Source organism: Pteropus vampyrus, unplaced genomic scaffold (assembly GCF_000151845.1).
Source record: "Pteropus vampyrus isolate Shadow unplaced genomic scaffold, Pvam_2.0 Scaffold9, whole genome shotgun sequence".
NCBI classification, from domain to species: Eukaryota; Metazoa; Chordata; class Mammalia; order Chiroptera; family Pteropodidae; genus Pteropus; species Pteropus vampyrus.
In genome coordinates, this window is record NW_011888790.1 from 1,494,881 (window position 1) to 1,517,322 (window position 22,442).

At 36.5% G+C, this 22,442-nt stretch overlaps 1 protein-coding gene across 2 annotated transcripts in view; it reads left to right on the forward strand.

Moving 5' to 3' along the window:
• The first annotated feature begins 587 nt into the window (after positions 1-587).
• LEMD3 (LEM domain containing 3) overlaps positions 588-22,442 on the forward strand; it is a 59,801-nt gene continuing 37,946 nt past the window's right edge. The window contains exon 1 of one of the 2 annotated variants that reach the window (XM_011373732.2): positions 588-2,180. In XM_011373732.2, coding sequence (XP_011372034.1) covers positions 653-2,180 — 1,528 coding nt within the window. In that variant the 5' untranslated portion in view covers positions 588-652. The remainder of the gene's footprint in view (positions 2,181-22,442) is intronic. The other variant, XM_023520599.1, reaches the window with a different exon arrangement.

The window sequence follows — 22,442 nt, forward strand, 5'->3', positions numbered from 1 at the left end:
AAAAGGGGAAAAATAATACCTTACAACCAACTAAGGAATGAATAGCAATTACTCTGGAAGAAAACTATTGTTACAGGTCTACTCCTTAGAATGGAGGACAGGCTTCTCAAAAGCAGCAGCAGGAGCAACTTTTTTTTTTTGAGCCAAGCGGAAAAGCAGAGAACCTGGAGTCTGGCAAGGAAATTGCTAATCTAGTCTGGCCATCGGAGTTTCTTTTCGTTTTGCTAGGCTTCCCTCGGCAGCGGAAATCTGGACGGAAAGAAAATTAATGCCATGAACTTCAAGGCAGATTTCAACTTTGACTGCCCGGTGGCAGGCACCTGGGAAGAGGAGGTCAAGGTGTGGTTTAGCAAAGAGGCAGCTCCCGGGAAACGTACTCGGAAGTGGAGGGCAGAGAACAGCGGGAAAAGTCGAGATGAAGGCAGGAGAGAGCATGCTGAAACCCCAAGGTGAGAGTGCCGCAAAACTGTCCCCCGCGGGAGCCGCGCGCCGTTCAGGTGGCCCTTTCCCGCTCAGGTGAGCTCCTCCCGCGCCTCCCATTGGCCAAGGCTTCTGTGGCGCTGGGAGGGCGACGCAGCCCGGTCTAGTTCAGGGTCTAGGGCGGCGCGTCACTTCCGGTAGCGCGGAGCTTGTAAAACACCCTGGAGAGAAAATGGCGGCGGCAGCGGCTTCGGCGCCTCAGCAGCTCTCGGATGAGGAGCTTTTCTCTCAGCTCCGCCGTTACGGCCTGTCTCCTGGCCCAGTGACGGAGAGCACCCGCCCGGTCTACCTCAAGAAGCTGAAGAAGCTTCGAGAAGAAGAGCAGCAGCAGCACCGGTCAGGGGGCCGCGGCAACAAGACGCGGAACAGTAATAACAATAACACGGCAGCCGCCACGGTCGCCGCAGCGGGACCGGCGGCGGCGGCCGTGGGCATGGGGGTCCGGCCGGTCTCGGGAGATCTCCCCTACTTACGGACTCCTGGGGGCCTGGGCCGGATCTCGGCCGCGGGCCCAGAGAGCCCCTTGGGAGGGCCCGGGGGCGCCTCGGCCAGCCCCACGGCCGGCAGCAAAGTGCTGCTGGGCTTCAGCTCGGACGAGTCGGACGTGGAGGCCAGTCCCCGGGACCAGGCCGGCGGCGGCGGCGGGAGGAAAGACCGGGCTTCGCTCCAGTACCGCGGGCTCAAACCGCCGTCGGCACCCCTGGCCGCCAGCGAGGTGACTAACAGCACCTCGGCCGAGCGAAGGAAGCCCCACTCGTGGTGGGGGACCAGGAGGCCGGCGGCTCCCGAGCTGCAGACCCCGTCGGGGAGAGATGGAGCAGCCGAGGACGAGGAAGAGGAGGGAGAAGACGGAGAGGACAGGGACCCGGAGGCCGAGGAGCCGCTGTGGTCGAGCCGGACCGTGAACGGTAGCCGGCTTCTTTCCTACAGCTGCCGGGAAAACTATTCCGACTCGGAGGAAGAAGAAGACGGCGACGTGGCCTCCAGCAGACAGGTATTAAAGGACGACTCCTTTTCCCGGCATCGGCCCAGACGGAGCCACGGTAAGCCTCTCCCTCCTCTGACTGCTAAATCGGCCGGCGGGCGGCTGGAGCCCTCAGTTCAGGGAGGGGGAGGAATCGCGATGAATGACAGGGCGGCGGCCGCTGGGAGTCTAGACAGGAGCCGAAACCTCGAAGAGTCGGCGGTGACGGCGGCGGAGCAGGGAGGAGGGTGTGATCCGCTGGACTCCAGCCCCACTCCTAGATACCGTGTTAACGCGAAGAAACTGGCTCCTCTCCTGGCCCCGCCATTGACTGACATGGACTCAACCTTGGATTCGTCCACAGGCGCCCTTCTTAAAACCAACAATCATATCGGCGGTGGGGCCTTCAGTGTGGACTCCGCCAGGATTTTTTCCAACAGTATCCCTCCCAGTGCGGCGGTGGCCGCCTCTGGTTCACTCAGGATCAATCACTCCAATCATACGGGCTCCAATCATACCTACCTGAAAAACACGTATAACAAACCGAAGCTTTCCGAACCTGAGGAGGAACTTCTCCAGCAGTTTAAACGGGAGGAGGTGTCCCCAACCGGGGGTTTCAGTGCCCACTACTTGTCGATGTTTCTCTTAACTGCTGCCTGCTTATTTTTCCTAATATTGGGACTAACTTACCTAGGAATGAGAGGGACAGGCGTATCCGAGGATGGAGGACTCAGCAGTAAGTATTAAATCCCGTGGGTAAAGTAGCAAAGGGAATGATAATGTTGTTAATGGTTTGTCCTAACTGCAGTTGGCATTTTACATGAGGTGACTTCTGTTTAATAGTGAAAGGTAACAGATTGAGTGCATTTATGTCACCATTAAGAAAGAACATTATTACCATAATCAGAATGATAATCCTATTATCAGAATAATCCCATTATCAGAAAGATAATCCCTTTATCAGAATGATAATCCCATGGCTGATTAAAAAATTTTTTTGTATAATGTATTGGGAAATTCAAAACATCTTATAAAAGAATGAACTATGAAAGAACAAACCTGTTAGTAAAATGCATTTATGTGTGTGACTTAAATTTTCTTTAGCCTCGAATAACTATATGTAAGATGCCAATTACTCAACAGTTTTGAAGTATTTTGATTGTTAAGGGGCATCATAAATGCAGTGTTTCTGAAAGGCAATGTAAGATTGCTTGAAATTCCAAAGGTTAAATATTTTGTAATATTAAGTATACGTGTAGGTAGTTCTGTAATTTTTAAAAGTGAATGAATGTAGAAATAAGGAAGGCACACTTCTAAAATAACTTCCCAGCCCAAAGTATCTCCCTTCTCACCAGTGAAAAAATAGTGGTAGGCTTTGAGGGAGTTTGCAGTCAGATTTATCTGGATTGGTTTACAGGCCCTGCCATTTACTTGCTAAATGATTGTAGGGAGGTGTGTTCATTCATTCATTAAGCCAGCATCTTCTACGCTGAGCACTCAGGATACAATAGTGGTAAGTCAAAGTATCCCTGTTCTTCAACACAGGAAGATAAATACAAATCATTTGTCTTCTTTGAAAGAAGTAAGGATGGAGTAACTGGTATATGCTACCTTAAAGTTGGTAAGAATAGGTGCTATTTGAGGTGAGACCTGAAGCAGGAGGACACAGCTTTGCAGGGAGATGGGAGAGCATTCTTGGCAGAGAAAATACGAGGAAAGGCCTTGAGGTGAGCAGAGCCTTATAGGTAAGTTGTTGGAGCACTTAGAGCCAGGAGGAGCGAGCGAGAGTTTGAGCTTCCCTTTTCTCATCCATAGAATGTTGCTAATATTGATTAGAATCATGCTTGTGAAGATTAAAAAAGAGATAGTAAATTTAGTACATGATGAACTGCTGAATACATGATTTCTGAATATCAGGTCTCTTTCCCGCATCCCCTGAAACTTCCTACCATTTTTACCCAACATGAATCCACTGTATCATGATTTGTATTTAAAAAAATGTGCTTACTATTATTAGTTTTATTTCAAAATAGTGGACGATGCAGTTAGACTTAAAGAGTAGGAGTGAAAATGTAAGTTTTCATTTGAGTATAGTCAGTTCTATGATAGTCAAATAATAAATTATTACCATTACTATATTGCTTAAATAGAGGGGTTAGAAGAGGACTGAAATACAGCACTCACTTTGATTGGTACCCTGGAGCAAGAATGAAGTATTGTGTCCTGTCCCAGATACTTGGGAGAAAAAAAAAATAAGGTCACATTAGATTTCACATAAATTAAATGACATCACCTATCAGCAGTACTTACCTGCATCTGTTTGTTTCTCTAACAAGACCAACTCTATGACCTGGACCTTTTCTAAGAGTTAAGTACTTTACACATGAACTCATTGAATCTTCCCAACAATGCACTGAGGCAGATGGTATTTATCTTCATTTTATAGATGAGGACAGAGACTCAAGGAAGTTAAGAAATGTACCCACAGTTAAACAGCTAGTGAGTGATAGGACTAAGATTTTGTTTCAAATTTTTTTCAACTATAAAGTCCATATTCTTAACACTACTTTGAGTATTGTTTGGAGAGAGCTTTCTAAATAAGAGGGTACTTTTACTTTATAAGGATTAAAAAAATAATTGAATATTTGGTAGAATTTCATAAGAATTCCTGATGAGCACAGTTCTCAATTAAGGTTATTGTTACATGTTTCTCCTCCCTGTTAAGAAAAATGACTAATATTTTCTTAGGTACTACAATTTCAAATGGAATAGAAAGGGATAGGACTTCTAGGGTTTTGGTACCCTCCTCGCCTCCACCAATGTGGAAGGAAAGAAATTATAAGGTATTTTACATTTTAATACATGGTAAATGTGAGGTGGCCTGAGGGATGGAAAGAACAGTGGCTAAGAGGTTGGATCTGGGTTTTAGGATTTGTCAGAATGATCTTAGTTGAGCTTCATTCTTAGGTATTACCTATTCAATATTTAATTTGCATTAAATTCCATTAAACACACATTGTAGACCTCAATACAGGAATTTGAATCAAAATATGATGAATCCTTAAATGTATTATATATTTGACTTATTGTATATCCTGGTTGAAAGATGTGCCTGCTAGTTCAGTTAGTCTGCACATCTAACGGTGAATAATTTTCGCTCCCTATATTTATGTATTTTGATGCTTTGTCATATTATAATGGTCAACCAATGCTTAACCATAGGTTTGTTGGTTAAATAGTGTGCTTAAGGGAATAGTTTTACTTTGAATAATAATTTCACCAGAAGATTGTAGGTTATATGTGAGAGTAAGCTTTAGTAAGCTTTTATTAGTTATTTAAATTAATGCATAACATATAATATATTAGCCTTTTAAGTAGTTCTTAATCATTTGGTCTTTAGCTTTCATCAATGCCTAGTTTTATTAATTAAATTACTGAGTCTTGCTTCGTCATCTGTAAAACTGCGGGTTGAATTAGATGATCTCTTTAAGTTCTTTCTAGTTCCACAGTTTAAGATTGTAACTTTGAACTCTCCTACCAAAACAATTCAAGGATCAGCCTGCAGTCAAATTAGATCATGACAACCAATCAAGAGAAAATAGGCAGAATGAATTGACTATCTTAGGCTCATATGATCATTATTTAAAAATTGGCTTTCAATTACAAAAGACATGATTTTTGTACAAAATGTAAATAGAGATCTATGAAGCAAAAAATGAATGGGTATTGTATACCTCTGCTGGTCTCATATTCACTCTGGTATAAGTAAGTTCAAATAATAATTCTTTCAGAACTTTCTTTATACTTTTCATGTAATACATAGATTCATGTAATACCTGTGTGTACACATTTTCATTCAGCAACAGAGTTCCAACTTACTGTGTGCCAAGCATTATTTTAAGCAGCAGGGATATGTGGTGAACAAGGCAGATGAAATCTCTCTTCTCATGAAGCTTACTCTAGGAGGGAAGATGGGCAAGTAAACAAATAAGAATTTGAGATCATAATAGTTGCTAATACAAGGTAATGTTGGTAACTTTGGGGGCTGAGATAGAGGGGAATGCAATATTCCATACAGGTGGGACATGCCTCTAAAGATAATTGAGGTCTGAATGACTTGAAGAAACTAGTCAGTGACTGGGAAAAGAGCATTCTCAGCAGAAGTAACAGCAAACATAAAGACCCTGAGGCAAGAACAAAGTGGGAATGTTGAATCATCAGAATAGAATGGCCATTGTGGCTGGGGCATGGTAAATGATGAAGTTGGAAGTAGGCAGCAATCAGGTCTTTAAGGATCTAAAGGCCTTGAGGGACATAGACAGGAGTCTGAATTTTATTTTAAGTGACAGACTATACCTATTCTGCAACTTTTTTTCCCCTCTTGCATCATGAGTAACTTTCCGTATACTAAGTTTAAGTACAAAGGCATAATTTAAAAATTTCATTCTCTTCTGGTCCCTCTCCTATAAAAATGCTAAAATCTCTTCTATCCTGAAAATGTTGTTCTTCAACCCTCTATTCTCCTCTAGCTGTTACTTTTTTCTCAGCCAAGATTAATCTCGTTCCTCTGCCATTCATTCAACCTGTCTAGTTTACTTTTCTTTACCATTCATTCCTCTCTGCTTCAAGTCACCAGTGGCTCAATTGCCAAAACCAACAGAGGCTTTAAAGTTCGCATCTTCACCTCTTTGATACATTCAATGTTCCCTTTTTCATGAAACTCTCTTTTTTCCAAACTTCTGTATCACCACTATCTCCTTGTTTTCATTTGCTCTTGTCTGCCTGTGCTTTAAATATTAGTGGTTTCTGGAACTCTTATTTTTGGCTCTATTCTTTTGTATAGTTTTCTTTGGCAGTTTCATCCACTCTTCTGGCTTATACCTCCCAATTTTATATTGTCATACTGAATTTTCTTTCCTGAGTTCTAGACTTGTTTATTAGACAGTTACTTCTAGATATACCAGAAGTACCAACACCATCTGTACTCATCAGCTTTCCTTACTTTTACCTTGTTTCTACCCCTCTGTTCCCTGTTTCAATTAGTGGTACTTCCATCCACTCATAGTTCAAGCTAGAAACCTTGAATTTGCCTGGATTCCTTCCTTCCTTTCATCTTCATACCAAACCTCAAACCTTAGTCAATTTGGTTACTGAGTCCTGTAGTTCTATCCCCTACATATCTTTTGAATCAATCTATTTCTCTCTGTCACTACTGCTCCAGGTTAGTCTCTTGTCTGAACTGTTTCAATAGCCTTCTAACAGGTGTTCCTGCTTCTAAGCTGTAGCTCTTCTAGTCCATTTTTCTGTGCCAGAGCAATATTTCTAAAACATAAATGCAATAATCACTTCCTTGCTTAAAGTATTCAAATAGCTTTTCCTTACATATTGGGTAAAATATAAACACCTTGGCTAAACCGTTCATGATCTGACTATGTTTGCTTTTTTCTAGCTTCGTTTCTTACCAGCCCTCTTAACACACATTACTTTCTGGAAAATTGGAACTTTCTGGAACACGACTTTGTGTTTACTGAATACGTCATGAAATTTTGTGCCTTTGTGCCTTTGCATATGTTATTCCCTTAATTGGGAAGATCATTTCTTCCTCTCTATTAACTACTATTCATTCTTTAAAAAGTGTTACCTGTGAATATCATCTCTCCTTGTCTTCTTTACCCTAGAGTTCAGCCCATCATTCTCTGCTTAAATAAGATCTTATGCGTCATTCATAGCATTTATTACAGTGTATTATAATTGAGTATGTCCACTATGCCAGATAGATTACAGCTCCTTGAGGTAATGTTTCTGTAGGAAGAATTAAATACACTTGTGAAAGGCACAGGCTTTTCATGCATTTCTAAGTTTGAATTTCATTTATCTCTCATACATGCTCTGTGACTTTACTAGGTACTCAGTTGCTTTATATTAAAAATGAAGACGATAATACCTGCCTCAGGGTAGCTTTAAACATTATGTGAAATAATGCGTGTAAAGTTTTAGTGTTGTTGCCTGGCATATGGAAATCACTTGGTAGATGGAAGTCACATTAGTACCCTTGGTACAAGTTCATTACTCAGTATTTCTTGACCAAGTGATCACCTATCAGGCACCCATATACATGCACTGATTAATTTATCATCTAACTCAATAATTGGTTAAGTACACAGTAGTGGGACGGATACAAAAGAAATCTCATTCCTACAGAAGTCTCCACTAATAATAGTCATAGGAAATGGATAAGAAACATACAAGATATTATGTGATAACTGCCACACTTTTATGAAGGAGGAGAATTCACTGTGAGCTGCATCAGTCTCAAATGATCAAATGCCCTGATTCCAAATTTGGACTTTATTCTGTAGGTTGAGCACTGGGAATCAATGGAGGTTTTAAAGCAGAAGACTAACATGATCAAATTGATTTTTTAAAGAAAGATAAACAGGTGATGTTTATATGTTAATAATGGAGTGACAGGATTGGAGAGAAAGAATGAGGTGATAGGCACTAGAAGCAGACATGAAGCAGACATGAAGTTGATGCAAACTTGAAGGAGGATGATAACTGAAAATGGAGGAGGGCCTGTAATTAAGAGAATCCATTTGAAGAAAGAAATACAATACTTAGTGACTAGATACAGAAAATAAAGGTGAGGAGTGAAAGATTATTGGTGGTCACCAGCCTGCTTGAGAGAATAGTGATACCACTGATGGGAATTAGAGCTGTGGGAAAAGGATCTTGTTTGGAGAAAGGTAGTATAGAGAAAATGAGTTTATTTGGGCTTATTTTTTGAGTTATTTAAGTATAAATAATCCTGTTGGCTATCGTAGTTAATTTGTATTAAAGATGAGAGACTGGTGCTTGATGTTTACTAAAGAAATACCTTTTTAATATCTGTTTCTTTTTTTAACGTGTGTCTTCTTTTTAAAGACAAGACCAGATAATACAAGGGGATGCCGTAGTGATTTTTAAAATATATTTAGACTTTTTCAAGTAATTGGACTAGCCAAAAGGTCCAATACTTGGTATCTATAATGAAATAGGCACATGGATTTTAAAAAATAGTAGTTGCCCTTGTTCTTGAAGAATGAAAGCTAAGTGTTATGTTTGAAGTTTTTCAAAGTTGACTTGTAAGGAAAAAAAGGCAACATCAAGGATTTTTGCACATCCTAGTTAGATGATTTAAGAAATTAAAATGTATTCTTTGAAAATGTCTTTCGTTTGAAAATTAGCTCTAGAATAATTTAAAATAAAAATCATCAGAGTGAAAACTTGTGGATTCCATATGAGTATATCCATGGAGCCTAGTTTGCAGAAACATTGGTCTAGCTAACAGGGCTTGGATTATTGAGGAGGCAGACCTGGGTTTGAATATTGGCCCTTCCACTTGCTAATTTTTTCATTAAAGGCTAGTTCCTGAACCACTGTTAACCTCAATGTCATCTATAAAACAGAGTTAAGTGAGAATTAGTTAATGCATGTAAAGTACTTGGCTCAATATATGATGCATAGTTAAAAATAATAGCAACTAACCTTTATAAACAATTATAATTGTTATTTAATCTTCATGAGACAGGTATGTATTCTATTTTGTAGCTAAAGAATCAAGACAGGGAAGTTAAGTAACTTGCCCAGAATCATGTAGCTAGTAAGTGCAGAGGCAATTTTGGACTCAGTGGCTCTTAATCACTCTTCTAGATTGCCTTTTAATGTGTGCAAGTTATGTAAGGGTTCTGTATATGTTTTCTATTATTATTTTCCAGAAAATTATGAACGATGTGAATGGGTGAAACAAATTAATGCATGAAATCCTAGAGGTGCCAGGAATAATCTATGACACCTAACAACTTTAGGACAAGAAAATACAAATCGATACTCTCAACAATTAGGAATTTTGTGGAATCATTTATCCTTACTTATGGTTTTAGATTATTTGTCTATATATGAAGCAGGCAATCTGATATAATACAAGCTGTAAATGTAATATATAAAACTATGAAATATGATATGCTTTCTAATTTTTAAGGGATTTGCATGGTCTCAAATCTGGTGGGGAAAGTAATCCTCTGATTTGCATTACCGCTTTAAAACTTATGTTTTCCATTGTTCATTTTCAAGATGTAAAGACCTTTTAGTACATTTGGTTTCCCTTTTTTGCTCCTTTTAAATAAACTGCGTGTATTTTCCCTTTACATACATTCGTTTAAAAGGTAATGAAGCACTCTAAAATTTCAGAAATGCTTTTAAAAATTAGATACTTTCATGATTCCTCAGTAGGGTTGTGATGTTTTAAACTAATTTCTCCTTGCTTATTAATTATTCTGTATTAACTTTACCTATTTGAAAAATTTTTTTATATAAAAGAACCTCAGTGTAAAGAGGTATTTAATCTGGTTTATAAGAAGTTTAAAAATGAAGTATACCTTAGACTATTGGAAAGCTCTAGAATATATGGTAAACAAGTAGTAGTAACTTTATGAAAATTATATTACTAATGGTATATCTTCACTCTAATCCTGTATTTATTACACACTAAAAGTTGCTACCATTTAATTTGGGAACCCAGGCAAATATTAATTGTGGAAATTGTTATAACAATTATTATTTCATAAATTTAGACTTTGACTTTCATACTCACAATTTATTTTTAACAGATTTTAAAGTTAATCTGTAGCAGTTTAATAATGTGTGCTTTAACCTGAATCATACAATCAAGTGATTGTTAAAAAAAGAAAAGAAAAATTTGATCTCTTTATTAACAACACTGTGAAAAATAATTTATAAACAAGAGTTGACCAGGAAGAAAATGTTTAGGTTTTAACATTTATTTATCATTTTATATTTAAATTTTACATATTTGACATCATTCCTTTGAAAATATATTTCTAAGGAAATTAGCTTTTTAAAAAGATTATAAAAATTTATACTACCAGTTTTAAAATATAGAGTTTAAAATTATACCACTTCTTTTGTTTTGGTAGCAGATTTATTGTTCTGTGCCCATAGCTTTTGAAGATGGCTTGAATTCATCTTTACAGCTATGTTGATTTCAAATGGCAAGCTAACATTTAGGAACAAGGCTTAGGTGCAAAACTATGTAAGAGTTTAGTTTCGCTGTCCTGAGCTAATTAAGTGATAAGTATGCACCAACAATTGCTCTCCTGCCTTGCATGTGACATGGATAGAAAAAAAAATCCTTTAGTAGCAATGGCCTTCTAATACATAGCAGAACATGAATTTTGTTTTGCAGTTAGAGATTCCTTTTATATGCATATATGTACAAAAGGAATTTGCTGATTGTGGCTAATTCCTGAAAGCAGTGTATACTTATAAAGGAAGTTTTGCTCTGTAGGAATTCACCTAGGTATAATTTTTAAAGCTTACATATAGAGAGGGCTATTGAAATTAATTAGGAGAGAGGAAATTTTAGAATACCTGCTTCTTCTAGTCCCTGGGCTATGGGAAACTTTCTGTGTTTGTAAGGGTACCTCCTCCCATGGTTGTCACAAATACTTTTTTGTTTGATTTAGCGCACTTGAAGAAACGTCATTTTGCTTTTTTTATTCATTTATTCATTCATTCACTCACTTATAAATTGTTTATTGAGCACCTACTATGTGCCAAGTAATACCAGAAGATGTAGGTATATAATTTCTAGAACAATAGGAGTGATACTCTTTTCTGCAGACACAGTGTCTCCCCTGCCACGTTGTGGTGGCATTCTCTTCTTATTCTTAAATATTTATGCACTAGCTACCCAACCTCCAGAATTGACAATTGGTTCACTGCAGCACCGTTTCAGATTTGTATGTTATGACTTTAAAAATTAGATTTTGCAAATCTGAGTACCTATGGTAAAGTTTACCAAATGTGTACGTAAAAGAAATAGTTTTATTTTTGCAGGCTTTTAGAAGTAGTTTAAAAAGTAAAAAAGGAGGAGACATGCAGATTGAGTTTGCCAAAAATGAAAATGTTATTCGAAGTGTTTATGATTATGGTTCAAGATGTTCTAGAAATATACTTATGCTTATGATGTCTTCTTTTTAAAAAATGTCAGCTCCAAATATCCCTTTTTTCAGATTCTAAAGCCATTTAATGGTAAAAGCATTTGTTGAGAATTTTCTATGTGTGAGCACTTTACCTTAATTTTTGTGAGGGAAACTACTAATGTTCTCTCCATGAGAAAACTGAAATATACATGGAATATGGTTACAAGGAACTTGTCCAACATCCCACAATTACTAAGTTTTAGAGCCAACATTTGAACCCATGATTTGACTTCAGAGTTTGCAGTCTTAACCATTAGGCAGCAGTAGATTTTCCTATGCATTTTTTCTCACCTACTAACTTTATTTGGACAGTTAGGTCACTCATAATCTCTGGGCCTTGGTTTTTGCATCTGTCAAATGAGAGGATAGTAAAATCAACTTTACTTCTAGCCAGTGACTTTTGTAGGGAACTAATGTGAATAGTGATAATGTCTATGGAAATGCTTCTGAGAAATTTGAAGTGATATTTAACTATATATTTTTAATACTACAAGTTAGCATTTTCCAGCTATAGCAGTCTCATTTAAGCAGCACATGTTGAGCACTCTAACATGTTGTGTCAGTACTGTTAATAATAGAAGAGTTGGTTAAATTTATAGTCCTTATCAGTATTTTTACAGTTTTCTCTCAGGCTATCTGGGCAGGTATAAGGAATCATCTTTTTGCATTACCTAATTGGTGCATTATCTCTATGCACTGAAAAAGAATATTCTTATTTTTGCAGTTATGTAATTTAATGGGTTATGAAGCACAGTGTGAAACTAGATTTTAGCCTCACTGACTACTTGAAGGTAGATTTGCTGAGAGGAAAGTAGAGATGGGATACGTTGCTTCAATCCAAAATATAGTAGTGAATTTGAGACAAAAAACATTTCTTAGGAATGTGGATGGGTCTTAGAGTAAACTTCTGTTAACATTTTCTGAAGAACAGACAGTGCATGCCCCCTGTAGAAGAATGGCCTGTCACATGTTGTTCTTCATCTAATTTGTAACATACCATAAGTACTGTTATTGCTAAAGTGAGATGAAATGTGTTCCTAGGAATAGACAATAGAGTGAATGGGAGTAATCAGGAGATTGGGGGTATAAAATAGTAAAATGAATTTGATAAACAGGATATTAAAAATCATGCTACTTGAAGTATAAGGAATTTAAAGTGCATGAGGATTTTCAGTTTCATCAACAATTCATATGAAGTACTTAATGAAAATTTTTATCCTATTTTGCATTTGAAAGTTTGTCAAAGATGTGATTTGTTTAGACTCGAACTAATAGAAATAAAAGACATATGTGATTTCAATTTTTCTAGTAGCCACATTAAAATGTAAAAAGAAACAAGTGAAACAAATATTAATCATAGATTTTATTTAATTCAGTATATTTAGAATATTATCATTTCAACATATAATCAGTATAAAAATTGAAATAGTTTCCTTTTTTGTACTAAGGCTTCAAAATCCACTGTGTCTTTTATATTCACAGCATATCTATCTCCATTCAGTCTAGCCAAATTTCAAGTGCTTAGTAACCATATGTGGCTAGTGGCTACTGTAATGGATTGCATAGGTCTAGACTGCCCTGAGTTACAGAGTTATATTGTTGATTTAATGAGATCTAACAGCTTCTGATTTTTTAATCTTACAATGTGCCATGCATTGTGTTCTCTATAATATTTTTAGTTAATCTTAAATCTTATATAACTTAAATAACAAATAATTTAATCTTAAATAAATCCATGGTATAGATTTTATTGTTCTCATTTTATAGATACAATGAGGTATGGGGATGTTAATTTATCTAAGGTAAAACTGGTAGTCTGAGCAGAGCAGTGATTAAAAATTTAAGTGCAACCCTAAAAACTTGTCCTGCTCACTGTACTGTACTGTTTTAAAGCATGGCCACGTACCTAGGGTAGGTGGGTGAATGGGATTTCGTTCTGCCACTGCTCAGCTATTTTTGATTCCCTGCATTTAATTACTTCATATTTTAAGATTTAAAGGGCTTCTTAGCTTAAAGTGAAAGTGGTATCCCCCAAATTCTCATTCACATTTCTTATTGGAAACATTCATTTATATTCTTCATTTCCTATTATGAACTGCATTGTACAGCTCTTCAAACTAGACATGTAGGAGGGAGGGATGGCCTTTCGATTCTGGCACATGACTGTCCTGGGAGATAAGGGAAAAATCAGTTCTTGTTGAGAAAAATAAAAACAGAAAACTTTTGTTGGGGTAAAAAAAAAATGTGGATCTGTACTTAGCAACATCTCCTAATGAATTTGAATAATTTCTTTAAATTGCATTTGGATTCCTGGAGAGCATTTGCTTAAAAAGACATAGTTTGCTTCCAAAAGGAAAAATGAGTAGTCAGCCCTTAATTTTTGAATGGGTTATCTTCCAGATGATGTGTAAAGTAGTTGTTTGAACTTCGAACATGTTTAACTATACTGTTTTTAAGTTTAAGTTCGTAGACTAACCTATAGAAGCCTATTTAAAACCATATTATATTTTAGCACTAATATAGAATTAGCTTAAGTTTTGGGTCCTTAAAGCAATAGATCATGTTCTGTGGGAGTTGGATGAGGAGGAAGCAAATTTATTTTTGGCTTTTTATGTTTCTTTTTTTTCTTTTACTTTTTCATCTCTTAATTCTTGTTCTTATAATGGCCTAATGCTGTTCTCCTATTATCTTGGCTAAACATCTAAGTACTCAATAGTTCCATTAAAAAAAATCTACATATAATTGACATATAACATTGTATTAGTTTTAGCTGTATAGTGTTTTGATGTACACACACACACACACACACACACACACACACACACACACACACACACACACATATATAGCCAAATTATTACCACAATAAATTTTAGTTAATATCCATCACTACACAAATTACAGTTATTTTTCTTGTGATGACAACTTTTAAGATCTACTCTTAGCAACTTGCAAATATACTTTAGAGCATTGTTAACTATAGTCAGACATTACATCCCCAGTACTTACTTACTCATCTTATAACTGGAAGTTTATACCTTTTGACCACCTGTGAGTTGGGTTTGTTTTTTTTGATTTCCACATATAATTGAGATCATTATTTGTCTTTCTCTGACTTATTTCACTTAGCATGATGCCCTGTAAATAGTAGATGCATTTATTGGGTGCTTGGCAAGTATAAACATTTAGTCTTCTTAAGCAATTTTTATATCATTTTGCAAATGAGGAATTTTAATGGAGGATTAGGTTAATCACTTTATCCAAGGTTACAGGTTAGAGAGGGGAGTTATGAAGTTATGTTGTTGCTTGAACCCTAGCAGTATGACTTGAGAAAGTTCATCCTGAAACCATTGTATTTATTGTGTTTCCCTTTCATATACTGTCCTCTTTACCAATCTTAACTCCTTTTATTCTCTCAGTTTAGCTATTTTTAGCTAAATGTTAGGGAAAGCCATTTGATTGAATTAATTCACAATATTATAGCATTCTGATAATAAACATTATATGATTTTATGATAAAATTTGATAGTATGATTATCAAATCCTTTAGTAAGGATTGAGCCAATATGGAATCAGAATTTAGCCCAGGCTCTTTAAATCATCCTTCATCCTTGTATGTAGAATAGTTGGGTTGCCTACATTTTCATTTGGAATTTATGTCAGAATTCTTAAGGGCTGAGAACTTTTTGGGAAGTGTACTCATTACAAAGTATCGTCAGAGGACCTAACAAATGATTTGCCCTCTCATGTTGCACTATTAATTTTCAACTGTATATTAAAATTGCTATGATTAGAATACAAAGAATTATTGTATTTATGGTAGAATTTTGTCATTTTTTTTAGGAAATGAATACTAAAAATGTTGCAGGGATCTGAACGTCTTGAAGAACGTGTAGATGAAGAGATCCTTTTACCTAAAAAGTGGAGAACCTTTGCTTAAAGCATGCTATAAGGAAATTGGATATACTGGTTATATTTTAAAATTTGTGTTCAAGACATAATGAATGTCAGGGGATCAGTTATAATGTTTAAATGACTGGTTGACCAAACTCCCAACTGATAAAAGCCCTTTAATCTCAGAAGTGATTGCACTTTAAATACAAGATCTTTATTAACCCTGATTCTGTCTCTAATTAGTGAAATTTTTGGCAGCTAGTGAAAATTCAGGCATTATAAAAGATTTTTGACAGGAGCCTTGCCTTGGGGTCTTCTCTTCCTAACTCATATTTTCTAAGAACTGTCATTTCTTCTCAGTACCTCAATGCCAGACAAATGAGGAGTAGAGTGGTGATATATTTGTGTTATTTTGTAAGCTGAGTGCTATTTTTTAATTTAATTTTAGGATTGGAAAAAGAAGAAAAAGCTAAGCTTTATTTATCTCCCCCACTGCCCCAAATTTCTGTGCATAGTCACAAAACATCCTATTTTACATTAGGTTACTAGAGTCCTAGAGAAGATATCTTGCCTAAGATCATGTCATAAATGTTACAGCTAGTATTTTTTGCTCCAGAGATTTTTTATTTGTTTTATCCCGCTGCCTTTCAGTGTGGCAGGATACTTTTTATTTTTCTAACTGACATAACTTCAGAAGTAAGCATTATTTAGAGAAAATTTTATATTTTATTTAAATTTCAAAAATTGTACTAGGTTGAAATTCACATAAAACAGGATTAAATTATGTTAATACTATGCCATCTAAGAAGGAGAAAGGAAATATTACCTAATTTGAAAATATTTAGTACCTTTTTAAAAATTCTGTAATTTTTGGCTTAGAAAATGAGAGAAACTAGAGTGATTTAGTGTCCTTGCCTAAATTTTGTTCTAGGCAGAATAGCAGTCTAAATCCATTTTAAAAAATAAGAGTGCAATATTCTGTTAGTTTTGTTTGGATTGCTTATTTTATTTAATTTTTTTCAAGCAAACACCTCCCATCTTTAAAAGTCTCTTGGTTAAATTTTGTTGGGATTATAATGTGGAATAAAAGACACTGAGGTTCATCAATAATTGCTTAGTGATGAAGAACCATAGTACAAGTATTGGAGTTAAATAAATAAAAATCCAAACACATGTTTAAAAAGCAAGACCTAGCCTATAGTGGGGTATACAATTTGAAAAAAAAATGGAATAAACAGCTTAAAGTAGTAAATCAAAATTCTGGTAAGTCAATTTGCTAGCTAGAGCATGAAAGTAAATAAATAAATTATCTTGTACTTTAATTTACAAGACCTTTTTCTACCAATTCATTACAGGGTTGTCACACTTTTTTTTTTTTTTGCCTATTTTTGGTAATAATCCTGGTGCTGAAGGAAAGGAGGTCATATTGCATGAATAAAAGCAGATAAACTTGAAAGTCAATATTTTTTGGCACATAAGATCATCTTAGAGTTAAAGGAGTTCTAGAAGTCATTAGCTACTTTGGGCAATGGAATTTGAGAAATGATGTTTTAGTTGGGCTCTTTTGATCATAAGACAGTCTTTAAGAAACTGATGGTTTTACTCTGAGGATGTATGTGGACTGGGACTGTAAAGACTTTAGAAATCAACTTGACTCAAGGTCTGTACTTGTGCATGTGCTTCTTTCTCAGTACTGTGCTAAATTTTTCATCATGATTTAGCTTAATTCTTAAAACAATCCTAAGAGCCAGGTCTATCATCATTCCCTTTAGATGAAGAAACTGAGGCTTAGGGAGGTTGAGAAACTTGTCCAAAGTCAGTAAGTGGCCGAACCAAGATTTGATTACAGATAATCTGACTCTCAACATGGAATCTTTGTTTGTATACTATACTGTCTGCATGGTTTTGTATTATCTCAGTGTATTTGTTTTTGGATTTCCTTTGGAATCATCCCCACCCTCCCTTTATAAAAAGTTTTGTATTCTACTAGACCAGGAGTTCTTAACCTCAATGGCCTATGAATCTTAAAGAAGCCATAAATGGATTCGATTCTAGGTGAACAGTAACTCCTTGAAATTATATGTAAATTTTTGAATGGGTACACATTTTTCTGTGGAGAGGTTACATAGGTTTTACCAATTTCTCAAAAGGATCTGACCCTCCAGAGTGGTGAGGATCACTGCCCTTCTCAGCTGCTCTAGGGGAAGGTACAATGAGTTTTCATTTTTGTTTTCTTTAGCACCTTGTTGAATAGAATTTAACAAGTAAGAGATGGTATGTGGGGAAATAAACTTGAAATTAGTAGTACTTCGGGAGTTTTAAGATGACTTGAATGTTTACTGAATAAGTATTATTAAAGCTTAAGTTTCATTTACTAGGTTCAGAAAACTGTTTTGTTACTGACCAGTTCAAATTTCCAACTCTAGCATATGAAATTAGGTTTTTTGAAGTCAGAGCATAAAGTAAAAATTAAGCATGGTCAAAAATGCCATTAAGAAATCCCCTAGATGTAGAGACTGCCATATGGTCTCAAAAAGATGAATTTTTTTTCCTCCAGTGTAAGAATAGACTTTTAGTACCTAATGAAGCATTAAGGACTATAGTACATCTTTAAACATTAAAATCATACTCAATATTTGAAGTATTTATAGTATAAGAGTGACAGGGAAACAGATCAGGTGAGGGTTTGTCTGGGGCACGTGCTTATTGACTGTAACAGCCAATAAAATGATTGTGGGGAATTGCATACGTTATTTTTTTTTTTAGCCTTCATCCCCACGTATTTGTTTATATTATCTTGCTCTGGTACAAGTAGCTGTAAAATTTAGAAATAGATATTAGGTAAAAATCTGATATGATTCCAGTGTATGTTTTACTTTCTGTCCATTGTGTTCATGTGGAAGCATGGGTTTGACTCTTAAGGGTCCATATTTTGTAACTAACCAAAAAAAGTCTTATTTAGCCTAGTTTACGACATGTCATAACTGCTTATATTTTGTTTTATTTGGTGATTTTATTTTTTACCTAATGATGACATACTTAAATTCATCTATTTTCCAGTGACTTTTCATTTCGGTCTGGTTTCTTCTCGGCTAAAAGTCAAGATGTAACTTTTAAACAGATTGTTCATAAAGTCAATGATAGGGATTTCTTTTTTAGCTCCAAATTTAGTTTACATGTTCGTTTCAGTCATATTTCAATTTCTGTGCTTTGTCTATACACATAATGCTCTTCCCTTTTGTCAGAGCTATGCTCCTTATATCCATTGAATGGAATGAGAACTGCTAGTTTTTTGTTTGTTTTTTAGTTCTATTTGCCTTTTTGTTGCACTGCAGCTTTTCTCTAATTTTCTTATTTGCATATTGTCTTTGTGCGACATAAAATTAAATTGGCGATAATATTTATCTCTAGTCATTTAAAATGTTAAACACATGCATTGTAATTGAGAATATTACTATGTAGAAGACCTCTTATATTTAATTGTATGGGAAATGCCTGCTGCTTTATTGCATCACACTGGATATAGTTTGTACAGTGTGTCACAGATCCTTTTTGGATCTCCAGATTCTTTTTTAGCAGTATTCTTTCAGAATAGACCTTGTTATAATACAGTTTTACTTGTATTCTTGGCAATATAAACCTTGAGGAAGTATTACAGCCAGTCTCTAGTGTGTAACAGTTAATGTTTAAAATCTCTTAATACAGTGAGCTGTCACCATGTTTAATAAGTTACAGAATTCCATTAGCATAAATTCCTTGGGGTGCCAAGTTATCTGTTGCACAGATGCTTGGTTTTATTTATAGGTTTATATCTAACCTTTGTGGGTTGACTTGCTTTTATTTTTCTATTCACTTGTCACCATGCAGTAGCATAATTCTTTAACTGGCATATGTGCAAAAACAATTTTCAAGAGATCTGTGAAAGTACTGAAAAAGCAGATCACTCAAACTTTTGGACCTTGTGCACTATAGTAAAACTCCCATGATTTAAGTGGACACACCATTTTGCCCTTTGAATATGTTCTTGTACTACTTTTCCTCCCAACATTGAGTAAAACTGTAGGAGTGTCTTTAGTTGACAAAATTAGTTGGAGGCAGAAGCCTAATCATTTCCCTCTAAAGTATTGAGCCACAAAGAGAGGTGTGTGTTTGTGTGTATGGCGGGGGTGGTGGTGGTGGTGGGGTGGGAAGAGATTCATTATTAACTTTATATTTTATCTTAGAGTAAGGTATTGATATTTTCTTAAAGTCTAAAAGTCTTTTCTTGGATTAAACATTTTTTTGATTTGGAACTTCAATTTTAGTTACCAGTGAGATTCAGTAACCAATTCTACCAGATATTGTTCTTTGAATTATGGATTCCCTATGAAGATATCAGAGCTTGTTTTTGTTTTTGTTTTTTAGGCGAGGCAACCCTTGGTTGACCTGACAGGTTGCAGGGACCTTGCCATTTTACAATCCCTTATTTTTTATTTTTTTATGCCTACAGCACCTGGTCTTCCTAGGTGATCTCCATCCAAGTACTAACCAGGTTTGACCCTGCTTAGCTTCTGAGATCAGACGGGATTGAGCTTGTTCAGGATTGCATGGCCATAGACCAGAGCTTAATTTTAGAAGGGATAAACTATCAAAGTCTTTAAAATGTGTAATATTTTGATATTTTCTTGATTTGCTAGTGATCTGACTTTCTAATTTGGTAATAATTTTATTTTATGTAAACGAAGCCAGTCTTGTTCAATTACAGATTGGGTAAATTACCTCCAACTCAATAGATTAAGCATGTTAGAAAATAATTTTTAACATTCGTGAAACATTTACTATTTTTAACTTTTGTTTTTGTTTTGGTCTTTTTTGTTTTAAATTTAATTAGTTCCAAGTATACAGATCATTGGTTAGACATCTATATAGTTAGTAAAATGATTCCCCCAATTGCTCTCTCCCTCCCCTGACCCTCCACCTAGCCAATGTATTAATGGTAATTGCATTCCCTATGCCGTGCTCCCCATTCTCGTGACCATCCATCAGCTACTAATTTGTACTTCTTTAACCCTTCGCCCCATTCTCCCAGCCCCCCAAAACCCACTCCTCTCTGTCTTTTACCAAATTGTCCACTATATTTGTGAGTCTGGTTTTGATTAGTTTGTCCTTTTTATTCTTTAAATTCCACATGTAAGTGAAATCATATAGTGTTTATCTTTCTCTGTCTGATTTAAATACCTTCTAGGACCATTAAAGCAATATCTTTTTCTATCCCCTTCCTTTTTATATGTTAGGGGTCTTATTTTCTTATCCTTTCAGTCACTCATATATCTTTTGGTTGGAGCACTTAATTCTTTTCCATTTAAGGTACTTGTTGATAGGCATGTAGTTGTTACCATTCTTTATTCCTGTTTTTGATACATGTTTTTTCTTCTTAAAGAAGTTCCTCCAATATTTCCTGTAATACTGGCTTAGTAGTGATAAATTCCTTTAGCTTATTTTTGTCTGGGAAGCTCTTTATCTGTCCTTCAACTCTAAATGATAGCTTTGCTGGATAAATTATTCTTGGTTGTAGATGCTGGGTCTTTATCGTGTCGAATATTTTTTGCCAAACCCTTCTGTCCTGCATAGCTTCTTTTGAGAAATCAGCTGCCAGTCTTATGGGTGTTCCCTTATTAGTAATTATTTCTTTTTCTCTTGCTGCTTTTCATATTCTTTCTTTGTATTTAACCTTTGGCATTTAAATTATGATGTGTCTTGGCGTGAGCCTCTTTGGATTCCTAATTTTTAGAATTCTCTGAGCTTCCTAGGGTTTTATGTCCATTTCTTTCACCAAGTTAGGGAAGTTTTCCATCATTTTTTCAAATAACTGTTCAATACCTTGATTTTCTTCACTTACGCCGATCAGACAAATATTTGGAGCCTTAATAGTGTCCCATATCCTTCTTAAATTATTTTTATAGTCTTGGCATCCTTTTTCTTGCCATTCTGATTGAGTGTCCTGATTGGCTTTCCCGTCCTCTAGGTAGGGTATTTGATCCTCTTCTTTATTCACTTTATTCCATTGTTTATTCTGTTTAATATACTTCTCATCTCAGATAATGTGTTTTCCATTTCAGACTGGTTCCCTTTTATAATTTCCATTTCCATTTTTATCTCTTTGTTGGAGTTCTCTACGCTTTATAACGAGTGTTTTGAACTCTGCATCTATCAGATGACTTGACTCCATTATATCTGGATCTCTGTTCTGTTCTGTCATATGGCTTCTGTTTCTTTGTCTTCCCATTTTAGCTGCCTTTCCATGTCTGTTTCTATGTACTAAGCAAAGCTCCTAAGTCTCCTGGTCTTATTAGTGTGGGTGAAGTAGATGTCCAGTGGCACAGTTCTGAGAGGGGTTCAGCTGTAGGCCAAACTTAGCCCAAGCCTCTGCCCCTCGGGGGCCACCTGTTAAGATTCAGCAAGCAATCCATAGATGCTGTGCTTATAGTTGCCTCAAAAGGCCACAAAGAGAAACCAAGGCCAGCTGCCTCCACCAGTGTGAGTTTCAGCAAGGAGCACCTGACTCGCTGAGGATACACCTGGATATGGCTTGGTTGGGGATTGAGTTGGGGTAGGAGGTGTTTCAGGGAATCCTCTGAGTGGAGCGACCTCTGTTATCCAGTTTGATGACATCATAGCTATGGTGGTGCTGTGTCCAGTGCACTGGTAGTGGGGAGGGCTCAACAGGGAAAAGTGGATACCGGCACTTCTGTACAGAGTGAGTCTTGCCTTGGCCCTCACTCTGACAATGTGTCCCTGGTATCCCCTGCACACCGCCAGGTGGGCACTGGTGCTCACAGCGAGCAGGTCTGTCACCACGAAAATCTGCTTGCGGATGCGTGCCCTTTAAGGGGCATCTGCCGCTGCTGTAGCCTCCATCTCACTCACCCGCTCCTGACCCAGCAGCCCTGCGTTCTCACCCTGTCCTACCTTCTGCCATTGCAGGGTGTTTTCTTGGATTTCTCCGTAGTTGTATGGCTTGTTCCTCTAGATCCCAGGCGATTTTTCCTTGCTGCTGCTCCTTGTTTCTGTCACAATTTTGA